The 25,714-nt window shown below is 42.7% G+C and overlaps 1 protein-coding gene across 1 annotated transcript in view; it reads right to left on the bottom strand.

The window, feature by feature from the left end:
* PKHD1 (PKHD1 ciliary IPT domain containing fibrocystin/polyductin) overlaps positions 1 to 25,714 on the bottom strand; it is a 426,879-nt gene that overhangs the window by 192,239 nt on the left and 208,926 nt on the right. Inside the window, exons 47-49 of the mRNA XM_060110064.1 lie at positions 24,950 to 25,196; positions 12,335 to 12,512; positions 10,740 to 10,935 (exon numbers count right to left, since the gene is read on the bottom strand). Coding sequence (XP_059966047.1) covers positions 10,740 to 10,935; positions 12,335 to 12,512; positions 24,950 to 25,196 — 621 coding nt within the window. The remainder of the gene's footprint in view (positions 1 to 10,739; positions 10,936 to 12,334; positions 12,513 to 24,949; positions 25,197 to 25,714) is intronic.

The following is a 25,714-nucleotide window of genomic DNA, read 5'->3' as shown; positions in this document are numbered from 1 at the left end:
CAATCAGAAATCCTAAATTTATACTGCTCTACTCTGGATGCCAGAACTTAACTGGCAATTTTGACAAATTAAACAAATAGAGGCAGGAATTAACCGTTTTAAAGGAGGCAAAAGAAAAAATGGTAAAAAAGATAGGTTCCATCAGAAAGAAAAGAGAAAGGGAATATGGCAAAATGACATCTAAAAACATGTAAAAGTCTGTAACAATAGAATACCCTTGTACAAGAGAAAGGAATAAAATATTGTAATGGAATCAAACTCTAAGAAAGGTAAATTTTAAAAAAATTCCAAGAATCGAGGCCCACGCACCGTGATGAAGAGTGGCTCCCGCTCGCCGCAACTGGAGAAAGCCCTTGCACAGAAACGAAGACCCAACACAGCCAAAAATAAATATAAAAAATTAATTAATTAATTAAAAAAAATTCCAAGAATCATTTGGAAAGGGAAGTCAGTTCATTTAAAGATGTTATAAAAATCATCCTTGTACTCACAGACATAGAAAACAAACTTATGGTTACTGAAGGCAGGGAGGAGGGATAAACTAGGAGTTTGGGATTAGCAGATACACACTACTATATATAAAATAGATAAACAACAAGGACCTACTGTACAGCACAGGGAACTATATTCAATGTCTTGTAATAAACCATAATGGAAAAGAATATGAAAAAGAATATATATATATATATATATATATATATATATATATATATATATATATATATATATATATATCACTGAATCACTTTGCTGTACACCAGAAACTAACAAAACGTTGTAAATCAACTAGACTGAAACATCATTTTCCCCACTATATAGAGGAGGGAATTTGAAGCAGAGGGAAAATAATCAATGTATCCAGAATCCCCTGGGTGAAAAGGATACCGCCAGCCAGTACGGTATCAGGAACTGTAGTTATGATGATTACGTAGTCGTCATAGGCAGCAGTGATGATTACCCGGAAAACTGAAAAGGCGAGCCCTGGACATACCTGACCCCCAGTACAGGCTGTCCCGCTTTCCTTCATCCATTAAAGCCCTTACCCAGGCCCTGTTCCTGGTGAACCAAGGCCCCCTAGAGCAGCGAGCACCTCGGCACCGGTGGCTTCTGATCCGGGTGGACTCTGACTTTGTTCAGCCTCTACACGTACACAAATGGCTCCCACCTCCAGAGCAACCTCTTCCCCAAAGCAGACACTGAAACTAAAACATGCTTTGAAAAGCTATTGTTCACTTTATTACAGCAGGTGTGTGAATATCATTCAATCTGAGAAGAGAAGCAGTTTCAGTATCCCAGGAAATGGAGCAACATCACCAAAAGCAGGAAAGGGGCTTCCCTGGTGGTGCAGTGGTTGAGAGTCCGCCTGCCGATGCAGGGGACACGGGTTCGTGCCCCGGTCTGGGAGGATCCCACATGCCGCGGAGCGGCTGGGCCCGTGAGCCATGGCTGCTGGGCCTGCGCGTCCGGAGCCTGTGCTTCGCAACGGGAGAGGCCACAACAGTGAGAGGCCCACATACCGCAAAAAAAAAAAAAAAAAAAGCAGGAAAGATTAGAAAAGCCTGATTTCCTATACCACCTGATTTCCTATGCCCCCTGCAGGCTGGTTCTGAGCGTGGGAGCTGGCTCAGAGGGCTGTTTCTTCCCAAACACCGCTTCTAGGCGGAGAGAGACTGCAGAGACGGGGCGGGAACCCCGTGGGTGAAATCCAACAGCCTGGATTTGAATCTTGGGTCTTCCAGGTCCTAGATGCGGGCACCGGACAAGCTCTGAACCTCACTCACTTCCTCTGAAAATGGGAATCATTGTACTGCCTTACATCATAGGGTGATTGGGAAGAAAAGATGGAAAATCCAGGTAACGTGCTTAGCATAGCGCTTGACTCAAATGAACAATACGTGTGAGTCATCATCGATACCGTTACTACGACAGGCTCATTATTCTAGGAGCCAGTTAACAAAACCCCAAAAATATGCTTTCACCCTTTTGACAGCTGCACCTAATCACGATAAGCCCTAGTATTCAGAGTTGTAAGCAACTTAACCAGATCCGCTGAAGTTTGCTAAGTGCTTTGACTCTATAAAAGCGTAAATGCAGTGTCATTTCCAATTTGGAGAAATACCAAGAGGGATAAAAATCATTTGAGAATAAAGGTATTGACTCAGGAAGAGTTTAAGAGCCTACCACAATCTGTGACATTGTACATATGCTTTCTCAGTGCTTATGATTTCTGATTTTGTATTTGTAATATGAGAATGGTTAATCTCCTTTGTTTATCAATGGAGCCTCACTGCTGTTGATCCTTCCCAGATTGTAAGAATATCTGTTTGGTCCTCAAAAAGAAAAGAAGGCTTTGGGTCAATTATAGCCAAATTATTCTGATGAGTGCTACATGATCTAAGCTTGCTATAAACACAAACATCTAGGAGAAAGAGAGAAACGTGTAAGAAAATGGCTCCCGGTGAGAGAAAAGAGAGTTACTCATGTAGATCTGATTCTCATGCCTGCCAGAGTGATGTGTTGGCAAATTTTGTCCTCACGAGGGCCCCAGGGAAGAGAAAAATTAATTGATTCTCTCCCAGGGCAGGTCCCATTTTCTCTTGGAATTTTGGAGGGAGACAGTAAGTACCTGCTTAACTAAAAAGAAAAACCAGCTGGTATCTTAGTAATAGATCCCTTGCCTGTTTCCTTCTTCACTCTATCCCCATGCTCACTTTGCCACTGAGGACTGTACACGTATTAGGAACTCTCGCTCAGCTCACATTTATCCAGCATGAGTCAGCTACTAACTACACGTGGAGAGAACGGGAAACAGCAACTGCTTCTGTGTCTGTGAGTTTCTTCCAGTCTCACCTGACTCGTGCCTGCTCTCCCTCTCTTTCGGCCCTGGACCCAGTTCCAGTGCCATCTTCATGGGCCAGATCTTGGGTTGGTCCTCTCTTTGCATTTTCATCTTCACCTGCCCTGTCCTCGACCTCCACCTCTTCTCACACTCCTGCACCCTCCTGCTCTGTTTCTCCCTCCCTGTTCAGTTCTTGCTCCCCAGAAATGAGCCTCATTCACTCAGCCACAGAGAAGGCTTTCTTGTCAGCTGGTCCCTGGGCAGCTAAAGCTTGATTAGCAGGACCACTGTTGTCTGATTCCAGCCTCTCGGAGAGAGCCACTGAGTGACCTTGACCTCGTCACCCAGGATCTTTTCAAGACCTTCACAGAAATATGATATGAAAATCCTTCCAACACTTGTGAGTCTTCTATTATTCCCAATAACATTCATTCATTAAAAGGTGTAACTTTTTCGGGCTTCCCTGGTGGCGCAGTGGTTGAGAGTCCGCCTGCCGATGCAGGGGATACGGGTTCGTGCCCCGGTCTGGGAGGATCCCATATGCCGCGGAGCGGCTGGGCCCGTGAGCCATGGCCGCTGAGCCTGCGCGTCCGGAGCCTGTGCTCCGCAATGGGGGAGGCCACAACAGTGAGAGGCCCGCGTACAGCAAAAAAAAAAAAAAAAAAAAAAGGTGTAACTTTTTTAAGAGTAAAAGAACTTGATCAAGATGCTGAAAGATACATCTGCATTAACCAGTCCTGAGAGTTAGCTCAATTAAACCTTCTTAATTAACTCAGAGAACAATAACAATTGCTATTCTGATTCAGAGCAAGGTTTGCCATGCTTGCACAGGGCGTGTGTGATTCCTGGGCCCTGCACAGATCTACAGAACCAGAACTTCTGGGGGCGGGGGACCTGGGAGCAAGCATTCCAGCTGTTTGCCCATGAGGCACACTTAGAAAGCACTTCTTGAAGGAATTTTACAAACTTTTCCATACTCTACTCTTAAAAATGTGGTTTTTACTCACAGGTAAAAACCTGTGAGTAAAAGTTTCTCTTAGCAAGTGGCAGGTATTCTTAGCAAGTGAGGAAAGGAACCCAGGTTAAAAAAAGAGAGAGAGATCCTTATATTCACAATTCTTACTTTTCATCAATTACACCAAAAATTTGAAAACCAAAGTACACTCCCAAAATATAAAATCTAATGTGATAATTTTAGTAGTATAAAAGTTTTGTTTTGTTTTGGTTTGGTTTGGTTTTTGCGGTGCGCGGGCCTCTCACTGTTGTGGCCTCTCCCGTTGCTGAGCACAGGCTCCGGACGTGCAGGCTCAGCGGCCATGGCTCACGGGCCCAGCTGCTCCGCAGCATGTGGGATCTTCCCGGACCGGGGCATGAACCCACGTCCCCTGCATCAGCAGGCGGACTCTCAACCACTGCACCACCAGGGAAGCCCTAAAAGTTTTATTTTAATAGTTATGAATGTTAATGTGTTTTAGAGAAAGCAAGTAGGTCATTAAACCCATGATTTTATGGATAATATTGCTTCAAAAAAGACAGGTTTTAAAAATAAGGCAGTGTGGGAATTGATTTAAGAAAAAAATCAAGTAAGTAATAGCACAGGAGGCATAAGGATGTGACAAAGTGTGAAGGCGGTACTCAAATATGTAAAGTTCAAGAAGCACAGAGGAGTTAACAAGTACAGCTTTTTCCTACAAACAGGAGAAAGAAGAACTGGTTTACAAGGGTGGGTAGGTACATAAGCTTAGATTAAAACAAAACAAAACAAAACACTAGTATACTAGAAAAAACACTGAAATAGAGTCAGAAAAGCCAAGTCAGGATACTGGTTATACCACCCATGACCTGTGTGAGTGGAGGCCAGCCACCAGCATCGCTGAGAATTAGCTCCTTAATCTTGAGTGATTCCTTGAAAAAGTATCTGATTCAGATTCCTGAGTTTTCCTTCCTTCCTTCTTTCTTTCCTTTTCTCCATTTCTTCCTTCCTTCTCCTTTTGGAGAAGTTGCTTGTAATTGAGAGGCAAAATCCCTTTTCACATCCACAGCTCCTGTTCCGTTCTCTATATTTTTGCCATAAAGGTTTGTCGTGCATTTCCCTGAAGTCAGCTCTCAATATTACCGGTACCAATCCTTGGGGATCTTTGGGGAATGAGTTTTCTATAAGAATGTAAATTAATTTATTAACTAGAATGCTATAGATTGCCTTAGAGGGCCTCGGCATGGGAATGGCTTCAGATTTTCAAAGGATTATGATTCTGCTCTGCTCATAAAATCCTCCCAAAGAGCTCTGGGGAGCCAGCTGAGTCCTCTCTCATTAGAACGTAACAAGATTCCTTCTCAAGGAGTTGCATGGGGTCTCCTAGCCCAGCTGAAGAACAGAAGGGTCTAGGCAGCAGCCTGCTCCATCCCAGTGCCTTAGCGCTTTGAGAAAAGAGAAACCTGGGCCGAATCCCTGCTCGCCTCACTGCCAACTTAGGAAAACGTGCCTTATTTTTAGGATCTCCCAAGTTAACAACATCTTTTCTGAGCCTTCTGGGTGATGTCACTTGAGTTCTTTTTTGAGACAATAAAGTCCATCTGTCTTTCTATCCACAGCCCACTTGCCCTCATAGACAACAGCCCCGGCTTCTTGCCAAACAGCCTGCCTTTATCCTGGTGAAGGGGACATTTGGAAACAAGCATTGACCAGCCTGGCTAGACGTGTCTTTTTTTTTCAGTCTGATCAGAAGAAGGTGGTACACGAGAGCCTCCAAGCCTAGCAGGCGGACTTTCTCAGCTGCCGCCTCACACAATATCCCAGCTTGGCTGCATCTCTGCTGTGTGAACTCGGGCGGGGGGGCGAGTGTGAATGGCTCGGCATCTGATAGGAATTTATCACCCACCGGCTGCTGGTTGGGGAGGGGATAAAGCAAGGGGAAGGGGGCTGTGAGTGTTTAATGCACACTGCCACAACCCAACAGTTTGCCCTAAAGAGCCTCTTCCCAATATAAAAGGACAGGGTCAAAAGTAAGTTGACCCCAGACAGAATGTACAATTATTAGAAGAGAACTGTGCAGGAACAGCTGCTGGGACCCCACCGGTTCCGCATCAGGCTTCCAAGAGTCAGAATATGAATAATCAACTCAAGGGGTGTTTTCTCCACCCCTCCTCACCCCCACCACCTCCCCCAGCCTTGTCCTCCTGTTTTGGGCAAGTCCTATTGCGTTTCTACAGGAAGAAGCATAGCCCTCCCTAGCAGCTGCAATAATTGTGTCCCTATTGTGATGAAGACCTCCTCCTGGCCACCCCCCTACAAGTGGCCATTGTCAGCGTGGAGTCAGTGATTACACGCTCCGCCTGATGCTTTGGGGGACCCAGCTGCCTAAGTGCTGACACACGAGTGTGCGGAAGGCCAGGGAGGGGGCCGGTGGAGGTGGAGGCAAGAGGTGGGGGGAGCCCACGTCTGTGAGATGGGACTCTGACATACCAGACCTTTTGCATAAGTCAAGCCCAGAACAAATGAGGCTTTATCAGGCCCCAGTGATGAGGGGGTCTCATCTCCCTTTGAAGTGGAGCGGAGCATGGGGCCTAGCAGCTTTCCCTCCTTTGGACCAAGCAAACATCCTGCTTTTGATACGCTACATGCTCATTATCTCTGCCCCATTTAATGATTTTTGATTGAAGGGTGGCGGCTGGGACGCCGAGAAGATCGTTAGAGAGGCTCCATCCAGCCAAGCCCGCAAGAAAGGCTTTCCTTGTGCCCGGGCGTAAATTCGGAATTTCTTAACAGTATGCGCTTGTTCTTGGAGGCAGATAAGGGCAGAGCGTGAAATTCTTAATTAAGCAATAAATAGAGAGTGGGGTGTCAGCAGATGTAGCCAGTAGCCATGGCAACGGGAATCACATGGGCAAGAGAGCTGAGACTAGATGTAGGCCTCGGGCCTGGGCCTGACTGACAGCTGAAGAATCCTACAAAGCTTGTAAACCAGATTAATTAGCTGACTAATTATTTCATAGCGTGAATGTAACTAAAAAATAAAAATAGTTCACCACGAACTAAAACATCCCTGGGAAAAAAACAACAGGGACAGAGGCAGTGGGAAACTGGCTGTGTAAGTCAGAGACAGGAGTGCGAGTGAATACAATCACAGAGACTGAAAAAATGGGCTCTCTGGATTTGACTCCAAGTTTGACAATATGAAGGAACGCTTGTTTTACAGTCAGACCCGTTCGCAAGCATGGTGTAGAAGTTGCAGTTCACCACTGCCGTTCATGATAGTTTATCACACCAAATATTGCCCCTCTGGGATCCTATCACAAACTATAGCACACAAGGACTTCACTTGTGGTCTGTTTTGTAAGTGGCTCCTTGGGCAGAAGTCTAAGGGGCTTTAGAAAGGCTTTAGAACCAATCTCCTTAAGAAAGATTCTTAAATGAGCAAGGTTATCTTATTCTGTGGGTAACAATTGCTTAAGTGATACTAAGTTTCAATCAGGGGTCCCATATATCATATACACCATGTTATCATGAATCTGTTATCTTACAAAAGCTAGTCAAGGAAAGTAGAATGAGACTCTTACAGACAAGTTATGACAGGTATATGGAATTCAAGGCACCTGAGATTGACCACCTTCCAGGAAAAAAGAAACATTCTAGAGAAATAATCTACTGAGAAAATGTGTAATAAAATAACACAGCATGCTAATCACACTTGAAGATGTTTGGGTGTTTTGTACCACAATTCCAAGAGATAAGTAAGTATTCTTAACCTCGTTGTATAGATGCAGCCACGGAGGCATGGAGAATTTATAATTCTGTGCCCCGGGTAAAACAGCCAGCCAGCCACTGATTAAAACCCTAAGCCCTAAACTCTGGCCATGAGCTTTCCAAAGAAGCTGCGTTCTGTAAAGACGTTGGTGAACAAAGACAAAACTTGCCTTGGTAAAGAAGAGAAAGGCAAGAGTCAAAAAATATTATATGTGCAGGACTTTTTTCTTTGTCATGGGGACCAGTGAGAAATTTTCTCCTGCACCGCTGCCTGGCACCCCCCACCCTTGTTGGTCAGTGGCCCATGATTACTGAGTGGGCAGCACGCTCTAGTGGAGAGAGTCACAGCCAGGAGCCAGAATGCCTGGGTTCTGCTCTCTGCCATTCTCGGCTGGGTCAAAGATGCGTCAGGCATCTTAAATCACACAGCAAGGAGCGAAATAGAGGAAATGAAGATAATTGTGATTTTTTTAAAACTTCCTCTCTGGGGGGATGTGGTAGGGCTGCACACAAACAATACAAAAGATGGTCTGCTTAGAAGTGGTCAAGGAATGAGTGAAAGCCAGCCAACTGTCAGTGGAGCAGGACTCCAGATGGAAGGCCAGCAGGGAAAGAAGCAGTGTCCCCCCAACCATGCCCACCCCCCAAAACCTGACAGGAAACTCGGTGGACCTGGAGGAGGGTCAAGCAGTTTCCCTATAATAAAATGAACCTTCTGTATACACAAACCCCTCCTGGGTTTTTTGTTGTTTTTTTTTTTCATTCCAGGAATATGTCCACATAGACTGTGAGGGCTTCTCTTCTTGGATGAAATGTATTTTATGTAAATTATCCCAATCACAGAGACCTATAAAGCCCCACGGTCCAAAGAAAACAATTAAGTGAAAGGAACAAACTAATCAACATGTAACTGGAACTCTCCTGCTTGGAGCCTTTTTGAGGGGTCAGCCACAGCTACCTCACTGCCGTTGGGCTGTTGGTCTACGGACACCATGGCAGCCTCCTCATCAGCTGCCTAGTGGCGGTGCAGACTTTACACAGAAGACATCCAAAATCATACCCAATCCACACAACCCAATGTAGCTGCGTGGGACACCACCATGGAAGACCAGTGCGAGCCTCGGTTCCTCCAGAAACCTCAAGTCCTCACTGTGCCAGCCCAGGAATGGGAACAGGCCTGGCTCTCGCCACCTACCTACTCCATTCAGACAGAGGATGGCGGAAGCACAGATGACCATGAAAGCTGCTACTTGGAGGACTAGGAATCCTCTCCAAGGAGTCAGGGTATCCAACTTTACTAAACATTCCAGCAACCCTCTGTGACTTCCTGTTCCTTGTCCAACTAATATTATTCAAAAGTGGAGATACCAAGGTATTCTGATACAAAGACTCTTTAATTAATAAAAGGCATCTGCCTAATAAAAATGGTTTATACTGAAATATTCATCTAAGTCCTATATATGTACATATATAATACAGATGCACATCTACATAAAATATATATATATATACTTATACAGATATGCATTTATACCATATGTGTAAATATAGTATAATACTATAACTTGCTGTTAATTCAATAAATAATGGGGGGAAGAAAATCTTTAGCTGCATGACTTGATTTTGTTTTCTTTGTGCCACAAATGTTCCTTTATCATGCTTGGTTTATGTGACTGTTCAAATTAGTTTACAGTTCATGAACAAATCTGATCAATGGACAAGACAGGCTCCTCAGAAGCATGCTAACTAATAAAACAAGAGCAGTTTGAAATTAAAATTTTGTTTCAGAATATACATCAAATGAATAGCCATAGTTAAAGTTAATGGCAACTATTTGCTCTTACTTAATGGCTGTATTTGACTTTAGTGGTAAAACAGTCTCAGGGATCTCTGTCCATCCTGATTTTTTATAGTTTTAGGTTATATTTATGGATGAATCAAATCAGAAATAAAATTTGAATGGTACAATTCAGTGCAAATAAAATATAGAGCAATCCATTCGGCCAAGACTTTTTAAAAACCCGGGAAGCACCATCCTCTCCTCTCTGGTGCTATTAAAATGTAATCGCCCTGGGGCTCAAGTGTAATCAGACCCAGTTGACAAATGGCTAGGCAGAAGTGAGAGGGACAAAGAACTCAGGATGCCTACCAGCTCCCTAAACCCTTAGGGCCAAGTCTGGCTTGTGGCAGAGACTGGGACTTGCCATGCTTGATATGGCCCTGATTTCGACCAGGATCTATTAAGACCAATTCATAACAAAATTGTCCTTCTAGAGACTCATTTTGTCAGATTCTCCTTCTCAGAGACCACACTGAGCTAAGGTTGGTATAAGTGGACACTATGTACTCAGAGTGATCAATGCTGAAATAATATGGAAAAGAAATATGAGATGAGCTCCAGGAAGTCAAAAGAAATCTATGGCCCTGACCCACACATTGGACTCCCGTGAAACATGCACAATAAGAAGGTAAGGAAATCCTTTTGGCCTCTGTTACTCTGCAATCACTGTAGGGTTTCTGGTTCTATAAAATGAGGCTCCTGGACCCTTCACCCTGATGCTGCCTCTGACACAAGACAAGATAGCCCATGCCCCAGCCCTCAGATAGCTTTCCATGCATCTCATTTTCCTGACCTCAGATTTCCTTCCAAGGCTTCTCACCTTCCACATTGACTACACTCTTCATCCTGCCTCTCTGTGCCTTTGCTGTTCCTTGTATCTGTGATCACAACCAGCCATGCTGTCTTTACGTGCAGTTGACTTTTCTACAAATACAACATGGCCTTAACATGAATGAAAAATATGAATAGCAGTTAAAGTTTATTAAGCACTTGCTCTGGGTTAGACCCTCTGCTAAAGAATTTTACATGTTATCCTTGATTTAATTTCCTATCCTTTAGATACGTCCTTTTATTATCCCATTTTACAGATGAGGAGGCTGAGGCTTAGAAAGAATACCTGCACGATGTCCCATAGCTAGTAGGTGCTAGAGCTGGGATTCAAATGCAGGCAGTCTTATTCAGAGCCCAACCACTTAACCATAACACACAGCGGTCTCTTTCAGCTCCTCATCACTTCATAGCACCAATGTTTGGTATTCCAAAGGGAACAGTGGTTTCTGACTATGTGCTCAACATGCTCATCCAGTTATACTTACCCAGATAGGTGAGTTGTCTCAACTGGCTGTGGAAGAACCAGTCACAGCCTTGGTCCCGACCAGGTGATGGAAGAGACGGAAGGGACCGCCCCACTTGACTCCCGCACCTTATGAGGATGTCAGGGTAAGGCCACAGGTCTGTGTGTACCAGCAGCAGGTAATTCCCAGGAGCAAAGTTCTCAAATGTCGCTGAGTACTTGAAGTGAGAGAAAAGTACAAAAGTGCTCATTGAGTGAGGAAGACTCTTCCCAGAAAAAGAGTTACAAAGGACTCAGATGGAGTGGTTTAGAAACAGGACTGTTCACACCAGCTACTTTTCTTGTGGGAAATGGGCTTACTTAAATCTACTCCATCATAAATTCATAACTAAAGCTACAAAATCATACAGTGTGAGGACTGAAACCTGTAAGGTTCTTCTTGTTTAACAATCTCAATTAACAGAGGAGAAAACCAAAGTTCAGACAAGCGAAGTAACTTATCCCAGGTCAAACAGCAAGAAGAGACAGAGACACATGCAGAATTCCTGTCCAGTTTTCCCCAAGACTCAAACAGGCAGGCAATGATAGAAGTGCCATCCCTTTATAACAGTAACAGCTAACACGCTTGAGCATTGGCTCAGGTATCATTCATATCAAGGCATCCAACCCTTGAAAGACTCTGGGGATTCTTACTAGTATTGCCTCCATTTTATAGACGAACACACTGAGGCAGGTGGAGGTTCAGTAACTCTCCCTACATCACAAAGCAGGAGAGTGCTGATCTGGGACAGAGACCCAGGTGTCCACCTCCAGAGTCACCATTCTACTGCCTTCACCTTCCCAGAATGTTCTCATGGGAACCTCAGCGGAAGGGGAGAGAGGTGTACATTCTTCCTGAGAGCCATGCGTGGTGAGGGGATCAAATAGATTCTGCTTTGAATTCTTCAGATCTATGGCACACCTGCTTCCAGATCCCTAAGACCTGCTCTTATGACGTTTAGGGAGAATGTGTGTGATGAGACGAGAAGAAAGAAAAGTGTTAAAAGAAATACAAGAAGCTTGAGGAAATCCACTGGATTGATTTTCTTCAGAAAATACACCTATTTTCCTTATGGTTTTTCCTACCTTCCCTCCCCCTAACCATCTGACTCCTTCAACCCAATCCAAATGAAAGGCTAGTGCCTTTCGTTTTCAGGTGCAAGTTAATCTTTGACCACAAGGTGGCAGTGTGCAATGTAAAAAAAATGCCTTGTGAAGCTATTTTCTCTCGGCTACAAACACTACCCTGGGGTAAGTTGGTTCTTAACCCATAATATATAAGACTGCAATTCTATAGGATGCTTAGAAGCTGTTTTTCATTGTATTAATAAAGTTAAAATTTCAGGCAGAACCATTCTGTGTTCAAGGTGAGGTTTAAAGGGATTCTAAATTTTTCAAGTTTAAGATAAAAGACAATCATACCTCAAATTCAGGTTACATTCATCTGGTCAAAATGCTGCTGTAGTTTTCTTGATCAGCACCAGAAGATGCTAATACCTGCAAACTATGGCATCACAGAAGGAAAGACGGGAACCCCTGGGGAATGGAATCTACCATCAAGTGGATGCTGGGGGTTACCTGCAGAGAGCTGTTGGTCCAAGGGCTCTCAAATTGCAGTGAGTAGGTCTCTTGATCCAAGAGCAGCGCCATCCAGCCATAAGGGTTAGACAGTGTGTCATGCACATAACTGACAGTGGTTGTCCTATTTCTGCTGTCCGTTATGGTTAAATCATAAGAAACTTTTGGGGCATTGGCTCTAGAGTGATTTAAAAAGAAAAAAAGTGGGTGGTAAGTTTTTTGTCCAGCCTGGATCTAAGGCACTCCTCTCCCATCAGCTATAATTCATCTATTTTCTCCATGTACGTCTCTCGTCCCAGTGTCTATAGAGGTTTTAGCGGTCATGGTGTGTGTCAAAAAGCCCAGTGGGAAGGTGTCACTGGACCATTTGTGCATCACACTGACCTGTAACACTCAGATCTTAGGCCACTCATCAGTGCCATCTTAATGAGTTCATATAGGCCAGGACTATATACTATTATTTTAACAAAGAAATGTCCAAGGTCAGAATATTGCCATAGCCCGGGTTTATCAGCAGCAGAACGCGTATTTCACAGTCACTAGTTATCCCTCTGGGGAGCAGTGGCTGAAGCCCAGAACCTCAGAGCCTACCTCCAACGGCCCAGCAGGAACAGCCTCAGTAAGCTTCCCCAGAATGAAGAGGGCCCTTAGTCCTCTCCTGTGGGCTTATACGATGCCCAGGGCTCACTCAGTGCCGGTGGGTTTGCGTTCTTGCTTGTTAACAAGGAATGTGACATCCTGAAGCTAGAGACATTTTCCCTTTTTTGGTATCCTGCCCCTTGGTACTGGGCCCTGCACATTATGGGCACTCAAATCATGTTTGTTATACAAACAAAGCCTGCATGTAGGAGCTCTTCCCAAAAGCGATGCCAACTTCCCAATGTACAGAAAGGGTTTCTAGAAGAACAGCATTTAACCAAGTGAGGAAACTGAGACAGAGTATGGTAAAAGTAGCATGTGAACATTACAGGTAGAGCTAGAAAGTTTTTAATTTCTACAAAGTATTCTATGCAGCCCATTCCAGAACGTGATTTGTAAGACTTCACTAGAAGATAAATAGATTTTGCTACCTGCTTAGACCCTAAAAGAAAAAGTGGACAGAAAAAAAAATAAAGCAAAAGCTAAAGAAAATCAACACCCATTATGACCGTCCTTCCCCCTCTGGTTTAGTTTTGATGAGAATCTTTAACTGTGGCATGTTGCTACAGGCAGATAATTAAATTCTCAAAGTAAACGGAAATGAGACAAAGGAGGATGTTGGGTTTTCAAAGTGAGGGGTGATGTGAGCACATGGAAAGCCAATTTACAATCTAGTGGCATATTATAGAGAGACTGGTTTTAGTGTTAAATGCTTGGGCACCATTGTCAAATGGGTGTAAGTTGGAAGTCTATATTTGCGTGCACTAGGTATATGAATTTGGGGGACTCACTGACCCTGTTTAAGCTTTAATTTCCTTTTTCATTTTAATGGAGACAACAACAGTATGTATCTCCTACAGCAACTGTGAAACTTAAAGTGATAATCTATGTGAAGTACTCAGTAACCATCACTAAGCCCAATAAGTCTACCTGTAGCTCATTTAAGAAAGAACCTCAGATGTGCCTGGTTTGCCACTCTACTTATTTTACTGTCTAGAGTTTATCCAGGATATTTGGTCATTGAAAAACACACTCAAGGGGCTTCCCTTGTGACGCAGTGGTTGAGAGTCCGCCTGCCGATGCAGGGTTCGTGCCCAGGTCCGGGAAGATCCCACACGCCACGAAGCGGCTGGCCCCATGAGCCATGGCCGCTGGGCCTGTGCGTCCGGAGCCTGTGCTCCGCAACGGGAGAGGCCATAACAGTGAGAGCCCCCCCCCCCAAAAAAAAAGAATGCTCAGGGCATTTGGAATAAAAGAACTACTCTTTCCCAGATGTCCCTATATAGCATTCACCAAACCTTTAGAAATCTTGGGGTGGGGGGGCTTCTTCCTCTCTTTGGGCCTGGGTTATGGAGGACTTTTTTTGCATGTATATCAAGATTTAAATCAGAACTTAAGTAAATCCTGGACTCACATTCTTAGAATCAGAGTGGATATGAAGGTCATCCGTTCTAACATCCAATCTACTGTGGAAATTCCCTCCATAGTTTATCTTGTTCCTTCTTCCAGCTTTGGGGAGTTCACATATTCAAATTCCTCCTCCATTTATGAAATTTATTTGTAAATTTTAATTTTAGACAAGCTTGAGAAAGCTTAATTTTCTCCCTTGTATTTTCTAGCCCTTTCTCCTCAATCACTATGGCTTTCTCTTACCCTGACAGAAACCATGAGTCCTGGGGTCCCAGGAGATCAGCCAGCACAATTTGGCCCAACTAATATATTTACTAAGTGAAGACAGGTTACTGGGAAATAAATGTAAAACAAATGTGATAAGAAGAGATAAGTTGAAATACCAAAGAGGCAAATGAGTTAGCTGCAGCGAGGTCAATACATCAGGTGGGATACCCCACAGTCCAGAAAATGATTCCGAGAACTTCAGGCTCTGAAAGAGCAGCCCTTCAGCTTTCACAGAGACATATGGGCTCTGGAAAATGAATCCCAAGACTGAATTCCAACAAAGACTCACTGATAAATCAGAATTTCCATTTAATAATTCGCAGTGAGAAATAAAACTGCCTTTCACATAGTGGGTATTCAACAAATGTTTGCTGAATGAATAAATGAGTGTTGAATGGACTAGAACACTCTAACTGGCTACTTGGTGATGTTTGGTCCCAGGGAAGTCTACCCAGAAAGCCATATGAGTGTCAGGAGATTTCTTGTAAACTTACTCATCGAAGGATATCATAAGTTATCAGATCCTGATACAGTCAACCCCATTATCAATAAGATATTCACCAAAAGGACTTATACACTTAAGTTTAGTGGTCAGAAAACCTCTCCTGGACATATACAAGCAATCTGCACTAACAGTGGACCCTGGTTTAGGAAAATGCTAAGATTTCCTTATGAACTTAGATTTCTTCTATCCTAGTTGAGTGTTCTCAATTAAACCACTTTTATATTAGGGTTTTGGGGTTTTTTTTTTAACTATAGACCAAAAGAATTCTATTTGTTCAAATGTATCCATCTGTTCACATCTAATTACTCCAACCTGTATTTTGTCACTTACTTTGCCTGACCAGCCTATATTTTATCACTCTTTTCTTAAGAGATAATGCATATTTCCAGAAATTCTTCTTCATTCCAGCAATGTGGCCCCAAGAATTCCCCCTGGTCACTTGGACTAGACTTAATTATTTCTCAGATTTCTATCAGCATCACATTTATAAGTCAGTTTTAAGATCTAATTTCTCCTGATTCTGTTTCTATAGATTGTAATTTCACCTACTGAAGGAGCCATTTTTCAGGCCATACTCCCAGGTTTCAGAAGGCCCCTATAAACATGACCCTGTTTTCAAATATGTAAAACCACTAAATGCTAACATTAATTCAGTTCTATTCATCTTTGGGACTTTTGCACCTTCTTTTTGATGCCCTTCTTCCAACAGTATCCAGTAATCTGATGCTAACCCCTTGGTCAACCAGAGACCCAACCATAGTGCACTGTGATCCTAAACCATCCTCTCCTCTACCTTTTCCTAATTCACTGCCCGGCCCTACCAAGCCGCCCCATCCATCTTGACCAAGGTTCATGTGGGATGCAATTTCACAGGCACTCAAGGGCAGCATGAGCTTTCTTTAGGGAAATACAGGTAGAGGAGGAGGTTATCAAATATTCCTTTATCACAGTCGGTAGTGGAAAAGATCATATTGTGCATTCTGAAAAGCAAATCAAAACGTGAAAGACCCATCTCCCAGTAGGCAAGAGGCCTTTTGTTGACCATCACCCCAAGGGCCAAAAATTCTAGGTCAAATCAGCTCCCATCCTTCTAGGCCAAATGCCAGCAGTGACAGTGGTGAGCTCTTCTGAAAAGTACCCAAAGAACATCAAGAGTAGAAGAATACCATGAAGAGAATTTACCAACCATAATTACTACAATTTTTGCTTGCCCTAAATAGCCACCAATCTCCCTCTCTTTACTGTTAATTAAGCAAAGGAGCACACAAGTATTTCTAATTTGATGAAGCCAAGGGAGTCTGCATGGGCCATTAGCAGCAGAAAGCTTCATTACTAGGGGAAGAAGTCTCTCCCTGAACTTCTCATGGCGTTATGTGCAAGAAATCAGGAGGCAACCAGTCCATTTGAAATGTTAACCCTTACCTCTGAGTCAGCAATGGCTCCTGTATACAATCAAAAAGACAAGAGGACTACAAGCCTTTCCTTTTCTATGAGGTAGCTTAATTTTTTTTTAATCACCAAGCCTGTTTTTAATTAAGGGACATTTTCCTTTAGAAATATAGCAGGATCACTTGATAAAACTTCCCAACCTAAGTACCAATTTACAATACTAGTTGCATCAACAGTTATGTAATTTAGTGCCCAGACACTGTGCAGAACTGTTGAGTGTATACTGCCCACATTGTTGATTGTTAGGCAATCAACAATACCAGTGAGAACAAACATTAACCCCCTGGTTTGTGTTTACCATTAGCTTACTTCTCCTGAGGGTCCATATCTCTGTGTATTAAGACAAACACTGCACTGAGCTCTAAATGCTCTAAATTCGGAGCATTTGTGAAATAAACCCTTTATAATTACACATCTCCTAAGCCAGACACACCATAAAAACTAGCCCCAAATGGTACTGTCAGCATTGCCTGGATATTCATGCTTGCTGCTGTTACTCTCATCTTTTACTGCACAAAGAGGACAAAACTCAATATGTTGAGCACAGCCGACAAATTTTTGTGGCATGACTTTTCTTGAGCAACGGGGCTGGGCTTCCCTGGTGGCGCAGTGGTTGAGAGTCCGCCTGCCGATGCAGGGGACACGGGTTTGTGCCCTGGTCTGGGAAGATCCCACATGCCGCGGAGAGGCTGGGCCCGTGAGCCATGGCCACTGAGCCTGCGCGTCCGGAGCCTGTGCTCCGCAACGGGAGAGGCCACAACAGTGAGAAGCCCATGTACCGCAAAGAGAAAAAAAAAAAAAAAAGAAAAACACTGGGCTCATAAGAAGTCCCTGTCAGAAGCTCACCTCTGTCCTTCATTTTGAACAGTCTTATTTTTGCATATGTAGCCCATCCTATACAGGCTGCTAACTGTGTATTCCCCTTGTCCCTATGGCTACTGGTGTAAATAAACTGCACCTCCCCACTGGTGAGCAATAATAATAAACAGAATTTTTTTAATGAAAAAAGTCCTGTCCGAGAACCACTATTCTATCTGCTGATCTGCCATCACCCAGTGATAACTGACATGTATCAGTAAGGGGTTTCCTGTATATACTACCCTTATTGATTGAGAAACAAATATTTCTCCTTCTGAGTAAGAAACCTAAGAGAAAAGAAACCCTAACCTTCAGTCTTTCTTCCAAACTTTTAACAATTCTTAAATTCACATAAAAAGTAGAAATGATAGGCAGAGAGGCAAGCCGTATGAATCCTTGCGTTTCTGGCAGGTACACCCCACATCACTTCTCCATGACTTTGCAGATATATATTTCTGTTTATCTTTTTTCAGAGTTAGCTAAAGCAATGATAATTGATTGTAGAAAAGTCCCGAAATCAACCTAGCACCTCCCCAAAGGTAGTGTCTAAAGTTTTTGCGACACACTTGGGATAATAATTCTTGCTTATTATACCTTAATCCTTGAAGAGAAGCAATAGATGTCTATTGTCTATCTGTCTATCCTTCACATACTATTGCATCTCTTTCTTGATCTGTGGAATGCAGCTGGAATGGCTATCTCAGAACATGAAAACACCACCCTTGGAGCTACACAACTCCAAGGTAGACAACTACGTGTCAGGAATATTGAAAAACAATTTTATGCATCTAGTAGGGAGTTAGACTATAAAGCCTACCTTCTCTTTTATATATATGCACACCTGGTGCTGGTGGGGCTGACAGACTCCTCCTCATGAGCTCACCATCAGCTCCTCTTCCCAACTCCGTATTCAGTGATATCAGGACAGATGGTGTGAGAGTATTTTCACCACGGAATTAAGCAAATGCTACAAATCAGGGTCTTTATTCTAGAAAGCTAGTTGTGAAACACCAGCACACCCCTGGACCCGTTTATTATTCATGAAATTTAATAACCATGGAGTATTGTTGATGATATTCCTCAGTTTGGGCTCCATTTCGATGTTTAGATCTTTTTCTATTTTACTGCTGTAACCTTTGCTGCCGAGAGCGGATAAAACTTCTTGGAATTTTCCTGTCTCACATGTGTTTTTTTTGAGAACTGAAAAGATACCATTAGTGATGCTATGCCTATTTATCCCTAGGAAGGAGCGTTAGGCGATTATTAAAGGAAAAGCTAGGCCACAATTTCCATTTCAACTCTTCTTTACTTTTGCATTCATAGAGTCAGGGGGTGCCTTGTACTCTGAACACTGACACATTAAGAGCAGTTCCATAGGTAAACACTGAGCACAAGCACTGCAGGGAAGGATATCAAGCAGGATCTAAGAATCAAGGTGGTCAACAGCAACATTAACCTTTTCTTTTCTAGGAGAAATAGGAAGAAAGAAACAGAAGATTTGGGGCACAATGAATCATAAACTGTGTCCTGAAAGACTCCAGATTCCACGACTTTCTGGGATATTTCGTTGGATAAGTGCAATGTCATGTGGCTATTGGAAAGTGTTCCCTAGTTTTCAAGAATTGGATTAAGTTTCATTGGAGCAAACTTAATTCCCTTGCCAGGCATTTGCTTCTCAGAAACGTAATCATCTATAATATTTTATTCTATTAGTAGTAAGTTTATATGTTGTTTTGTCAATCATAGATGTAGAGACTTTTTTTTAAAACTTCTTTATTGGAGTATAGTTGCTTTACAATGTTGTGTTAGTTTCTGCTGTATAACAAAGTGAATCAGCTATATGTATATATATATATCGCCATATCTCCTCCCTCTTGAGTCTCCCTCCCACCCCTCTGGGTGGTCACAAAGCACCGAGCTGATCTCCCTGTGCTATGCAGCTGCTTCCCACTAGCTATCTATTTTACATTTGGTCGTGTATATATGTCAATGCTACTCTCTCACTTCGTCTCAGCTTACCCTTCCCCCTTCCCGTGTCCTCAAGTCCATTCTCTACGTCTGCGTCTTTATTCCTGTCCTGCCCCTAGGTTCATCAGACCATTCATAAATGTAGAGACTTTTGAAAGACAACATTTACTGAGTGCTTACTACATGCCAGACAACGACCCTGTGAGTTAAGTACCATTTGGCTCATTTTACTGATAGGAGAACTGAAGCAGAAAGAGGCGAAGTAACTTGTCCAGGAACATACCTAGGAAGTGGCGGAGGGAGGGTGGGCTATGATTTATGCCCACAAATGATTCTTAATTACCTCTCTATTCTTCAGCCTTTAAAAAATAATTTCAAACACATGCATATATCTTGACTTTCTTTTATGTACTTCCTCAGAAGGACTGGTTGGCCAACCTACAACATCTTGTAAACTCTTCGAATTTCCCCCACATTCAATTCAGTACATAATTGGAAAACAGATCAAGGCTTGATTTGCTGATATTTGAATAAATCTATGTCAACTGAAGGAGTTTTAGAGTGCTCTAAACCGAAAAACAAATAATTCCCAGACGGTCATTGTGAAAGTTCATTCTCATTCTCCCCATCACAATTCTATGCATCTATACCACCAGGAAAAGAAAACAATTGCAAATGTACGCAAACTGCTGATTCGGTGGGTGGGGTAGGGGCAGAGTGGAGAAGAAATCAGCTGTTAAAATAAATCATCTGGGGGGCTTCCCTGGTGGCGCAGTGGTTGAGAGTCTGCCTGCCAATGCAGGGGACGCGGGTTTGTGCCCCGGTCCGGGAGGACCCCACGTGCCGCGGAGCAGCTGGGCCCGTGAGCCGTGGCTGCTTGGCCTGTGCGTCTGGAGCCTGTGCTCCACAATGGGAGAGGCCACAGCAGTGAGAGGCCCACATACCTCCAAAAACAAAAACAAAAAACAAAAAATAAATAAATAAATCATCTGATCAACTGACAGCCCCACGCAAGCAAAAGCCCAGAGACATTATGAAAGGATATTCTTAAGTATTTGATGTTTCTAGGAATTTTAGAAACAAAGACTGAGGATAGTATTTTCCTCCTGGATCTTCTAAAGAAAAGGTAAGGGCTGTGGACTCCTCATAAATATGTCCTAAGAGACAAATGGACAATAAGGACACTACAGGAAGATTTGGGGGAGTCCACAATTTCTTAAATGATATTCATGTATTCAATACTAATTTTATTGAGTCACTATATGTTCAACATGGTACTGGGCACCATAATACAAACAGAAAACCCTATCCTTGCCCTACTTACCATGTATGAGGAAGGAGGGGCAATTTATCAAGCTGTGTAGGAGCTATGAGTATTGGTTAGAGCAAGTACAGAGAGCCAGCACACAGCAGGGATATAAAAGCTGCACAGAAAGCTTGGGGAAGCTTACCAGAGAAAACCACCTTCATGCTGAGTTCGTGGAAGCTGAGCCTTATGGGCTGAAAAGCACAAAGAAGTTGAGTATGGCTGAGGCATAAAATGCAGGGAAGGGAGGGCAGAGCACTGAGAAATGATGCTAGAAGTACAAACAGGAGCAGGTCATGAAGTGCCCACAAGACATTACAAATGGCAGGCTTTCATCGGGAGGCACTGGGAAACCTTGACAGAGTTTCTACAAAGAAATGCATGGATGGCAAGACCAGATCCGATCTACAAAGCCTCAAAAAGTTTAAGAATGGCATCACAGCAAGGTGGCATGCTAAGAAGCTGTTGTGGTTATACAGGTGGGAGGCAGTGTCAATCTGGACTAGAGTAGCTGGGAAGGAGAGAAGTAGAAAAACTCAGGAGAGATTTTTTAGGAGATAAAATGGGCTGGACTTGGTAGGTGATTTCTGTGAGGAATAAGTAAGAAGATGAGTCAAGGATGACTCCCATCTCTGGTTAGATAACTGAATCATTTGTCTGAACACCCAGAGATTCTGAACACCGAGGGAGGAATAGGTCCAAGGAATAAAGACCATAAGTTCAGTTTTGACAAGTTGAGTCTGAGATGGCTATTGAATACTCTAGTGGAAATACTGAAAGCATAGCTTTCAGTAGCTTTCAGTGGAAATATAATACAAGCCATAAATGCAGGCCACAGATAGAATCTTAAATTTTATTGTAGCCACATTGAAAAAATTTAAAAGAAACAGGTGAAATTAATTTTAATAATATATTTAACCCAATATATTCAAAACTTATCATTTCAACGTAAGCAATATAAACAAATTGTTGAGCTCTCTTACATTCTTTTTTTTTCATACGAAGTCTTAGAAATAAGGTGTATAGTTTAAACTTATGGCACATCTCCATTTGGGCAAGCCACATTTCATATACTCAGTAGCCACCTGTGGCGAATGACTTCAATACTGGGCAGGGCAGATTCTAAGGGCAGTTGGATAAATGGATCTGGAATTCAATAAAGCAATGTAGACTGGAGGAAAAAAATCTAGAATCAACAGTGACTGTTAACTGAGGCTGTGGAATAATCCAGATCACTTGGGAAGAGCATGACATGAGAGGAAAGCTTCTCACAGAACCCTAAGGAACACTAGCATTTAAGGGGCAGGGAGAAGAACTTACAAAGGAGGTCTAGAAGGAGCACACAGAAATCCACTGGTGAGATGATCCTTGTTCCAGGTAATTTATCTCTATACATAAGAAATGTGGGATCAGTAAATCCAGGAACTATGTGAGGCATGTTGCCATTATGAGGACTCTATAGGAAACGTTCCTGACATTTTTCTGAAATGAGGTCCTGACTTACACTGACAGGGCTAATGCTTTCCAGTCTTATCAGGAAGGATGGGATTGGGAGAATGAGATTGGAAGCCAGGAAAGGAACGCTATACTGAGTACCTATGGCCCCTAAAGAAAGCACGTTTTTAGAACTGGCAAGTGAGAGAGAACTCACCCAAACCAAGCGTGTCATCATTTTAACAAAACAGAAACTAGACTCTGCCTTGTAGAGGGTGGGAATCTTTCCTTCACCTAAATATTAAACATTATTACCAGGAAGGTACAAAACCGGAAATGCCACAATGTAAGCACCCATCACTCTTGGAAAAGGTAGTGAGAGGAGGTCACCAATGTCAAACAAGGAACTTATAGTGAACATGAACCAGAAGGGGCCTCCAAGGAAGAGGTCACACTCCAAGCACTCGGTTGCTGGTTAGGGGGCAGAGGTGTCCCATTAAACAGCTGTGCAGCCCTCACGCCTTGCCCTCTGGGGACCTGGGCTGAGGGAGGCAGGAGGAGGCTAAGAGTTGAAAGGGAAGAGGGCAGGGTCCTTGTGCCACATCAGATCTCCATCAACATGCAACCCCAAAAGATGGGGACCGTGAGAGCTTTGTAAATCAACTCTTAGGGTGCGTGCTCCAAGGCAAATAGCACAACAAATTAATCCTTTCTCCATGAAATGCAGCAAAGTTTGTATCTACGCAGAATTCAAATTGCTCATTAGCTCTGACATGTTCCTAATGAGGTTATAATGCTCTGGGACAGAGATCAAGTCACTGAACACAAATAGCTGAGGATAGAATCCTGGAAAGCTCAAGTTAGAAAGACCTTAGGGTAGTGCTTCTAAAACTTGAATATAAATCCCCTGTGGGTCCTGACTCAGAACGTCTGCAGTGAGTCTGAGATTCCCAAGTCTAATCCTAGGTCACACTGATGCACTCTGACTAACAAGGCCTTCAAGATAATCTAACCCAACCACCTTACCCTAGAGATGAGGACATGAAGGCTAAGAGACTCATAATTGGGGGTGTGCTAAGACTCCCCTGGGGTAAATTTGGGGTCATTGAGCACTTGTCTGCAGACCTGTGAATCAACCTGAAAATGTTTAAATAGAAGCCTAGGGAGTAGGGTGACCAACCATCCTGGTTTTCTCAAGACTGAAGGGGTTTCTGGGACATGAGGTTTTCTATTTTAAAACCAAGAAAATGACAAACAAACCAAGGCAAGTTTTTCACCCTAGTAGGAGTCTTTTAAATCTACTTAGAATACAGTATCAGGATTATTATCTTTTTGACCTTGTCAGTCTCTGAGGGCTGGGATCATGACCTGCTGCCTAGGTAAGCACCTAATTATCCTGTCCTAAAGATCTCCAAGAGCAGATGTTCAGAAGGATTACACCTGCAGAGCCTTCTAATGCCACTAAATGCCTCTCTAAGACACAGTCTCCCAGTAGGTCTCCAAGTAAGGCATAAAAAAGGAACATCAACAACACAGAGAAATCAATATCATGCAAGCACAGAATGTTCTTTTTAACTACATAAATCTATTTTAATTTTCCTCATTTGGAAAAAACGCATATAAGAAATAAATCGCTAACTTTAATAAAGCTCAAAATGCTCATTTAAAACATCTTTGTTAAAATCACCAAAATGATAAAAATCAGGATGCATTCCTAAGAATGAAAAGAAAAGGCATGCTCTGCATAATCAAAATGAGTAGAAATGAAAATATATCCCTCCACATTGTTATTTTACTCGCTGGAATTGGGTCCATTAACATTAGATAGAATAATAAACAGTTTGGAAAGCAAAAGTGGAGCATTTTCAGATGATCCAATGCTAGCAGGATATTATATTACTAAGGTGTCTAAAACAGAACGTCAAGATACTAATGCCATATGTGTTCAGAATGAAGACTTAGTGCGATCCTGACCATATAGGCTCACTCTCTGGAGTTTACCTGTTTAAATAAGATGCCAGCATGATCTGGCTGAAGAACTTGACTTAATATTCATGCAGTTAGGACACAAAACAAAAGGAAAGAAGTGTGGCTAAATGTATATAATGCATTTGAAATAGGTAAAAGATAGAACCCTAGACACTCAGCAATCTTTACCTGGAAATTAAAGAGGGCAGAAGCAATCCTATTATGCATTATAAACAGCCCAGCTGCTGACTTAATGGTAGTTTGAGTAGCATGACCAAGGAGTCCTTGCTCCAATATTCATAGGAAATGTATTGTACAAATCCAATAGTTCATGAAATTAACAAGGAAAATGAACTGGGGTGAAGCAACTTTGCAAGTAATAGGGAGGCATCAGCAATTGCTTCCCTGGAGCATACTGAACACTTAAAAAGAGCTCAGGGGGAGTAGGTGTACATAAATGAGAATGGACATTACTGAAATTTTTAATAATCCTCTTAATTTAAATATATTTCAAATTCTCTGTTGGTTGCAAGTCTTTTCAAGAGGAAGCTATTAGCTCAAAATGCCAATAAGAGGTCAAGGGCTATGAGATCTGGTTCATTGTTATTGAAAGTTAACTGCCATTTGAATCAGTCTAAAACTACCTTAACTTATGAGCTGACAGCTGTCAAAATTATCCCCACGTCACTTTTGTAGAACTAAATACTTCCAAAAGATTCTGGAAAACAATTTCGCTTCTACAAATATCAACACCATGGATGATATATGCATGTGCGTTGACAAGCCAAAATGTAGAGTTAATTCAACTTACAAACCAATAGACATACGATGAAAGAGAACATTTTCCTCACAGACACTTCCATGGACAAGCTGACTGAAGCTGGCCTTGACCAAACAAGAAGCTGGAAGGGTTTCCATAGAAGCAAGAACGTGACTTCTATTTTTCCCAGACAGAGACCCATCCAAGTCTTCCAAAATTGCTGCATGAGGAAATGGAAATGCTACCAAGTTTGGAGAGTTTGTAAACTTCAACTGGTTGGTCTTGACAGTAAATCCACCTATAAATTGGAAGAAAGACTGTGATGCAATGACACCAAAGAATATGATCACAAATGGCAACTGAAGTCACTGGGATATTTTCAGTATTTTAAATTGCATATTTATACAGTTTTACAATCCACTCATTTATTCAAGAAAAAAAAATCCTAGGTTTTGACTATATGCCAGGCTCTGTGCTATATACTGGAGAGAGAGGGAAACAAGAAGAGTAGTGGAATTGCCCTCATGCAGCCTGTATTCTAGGGCAATGATTCTCAACCAGGGGTGGTTTGCCCTCCAGGGGACATTTGGCACCATTTGCAATCATTTTTGGCTGTCACAACTGGGTGGATGGCAGTGGTACGAGCATCTGGTGGGTAGAGGCAAGGAGGCTAAACATTCTATAATGCACAGGGCAGTCCCCACAACAAAAAGTTATCCAGGGACTTCCCTGGTGGTCCAGTGGTTAAGACTCCGTGCTTCCACTGCAAGGGGTGCAGGTTCCATCCCTGGTCCGGGAACTAAGACCCCCCTTCTG

Source organism: Mesoplodon densirostris, chromosome 10 (assembly GCF_025265405.1).
Source record: "Mesoplodon densirostris isolate mMesDen1 chromosome 10, mMesDen1 primary haplotype, whole genome shotgun sequence".
Lineage (NCBI taxonomy): Eukaryota > Metazoa > Chordata > Mammalia > Artiodactyla > Ziphiidae > Mesoplodon > Mesoplodon densirostris.
The sequence above is the reverse complement of the archived record's forward strand: the minus strand, read 5'-3'. Positions and strand labels throughout refer to the sequence as shown.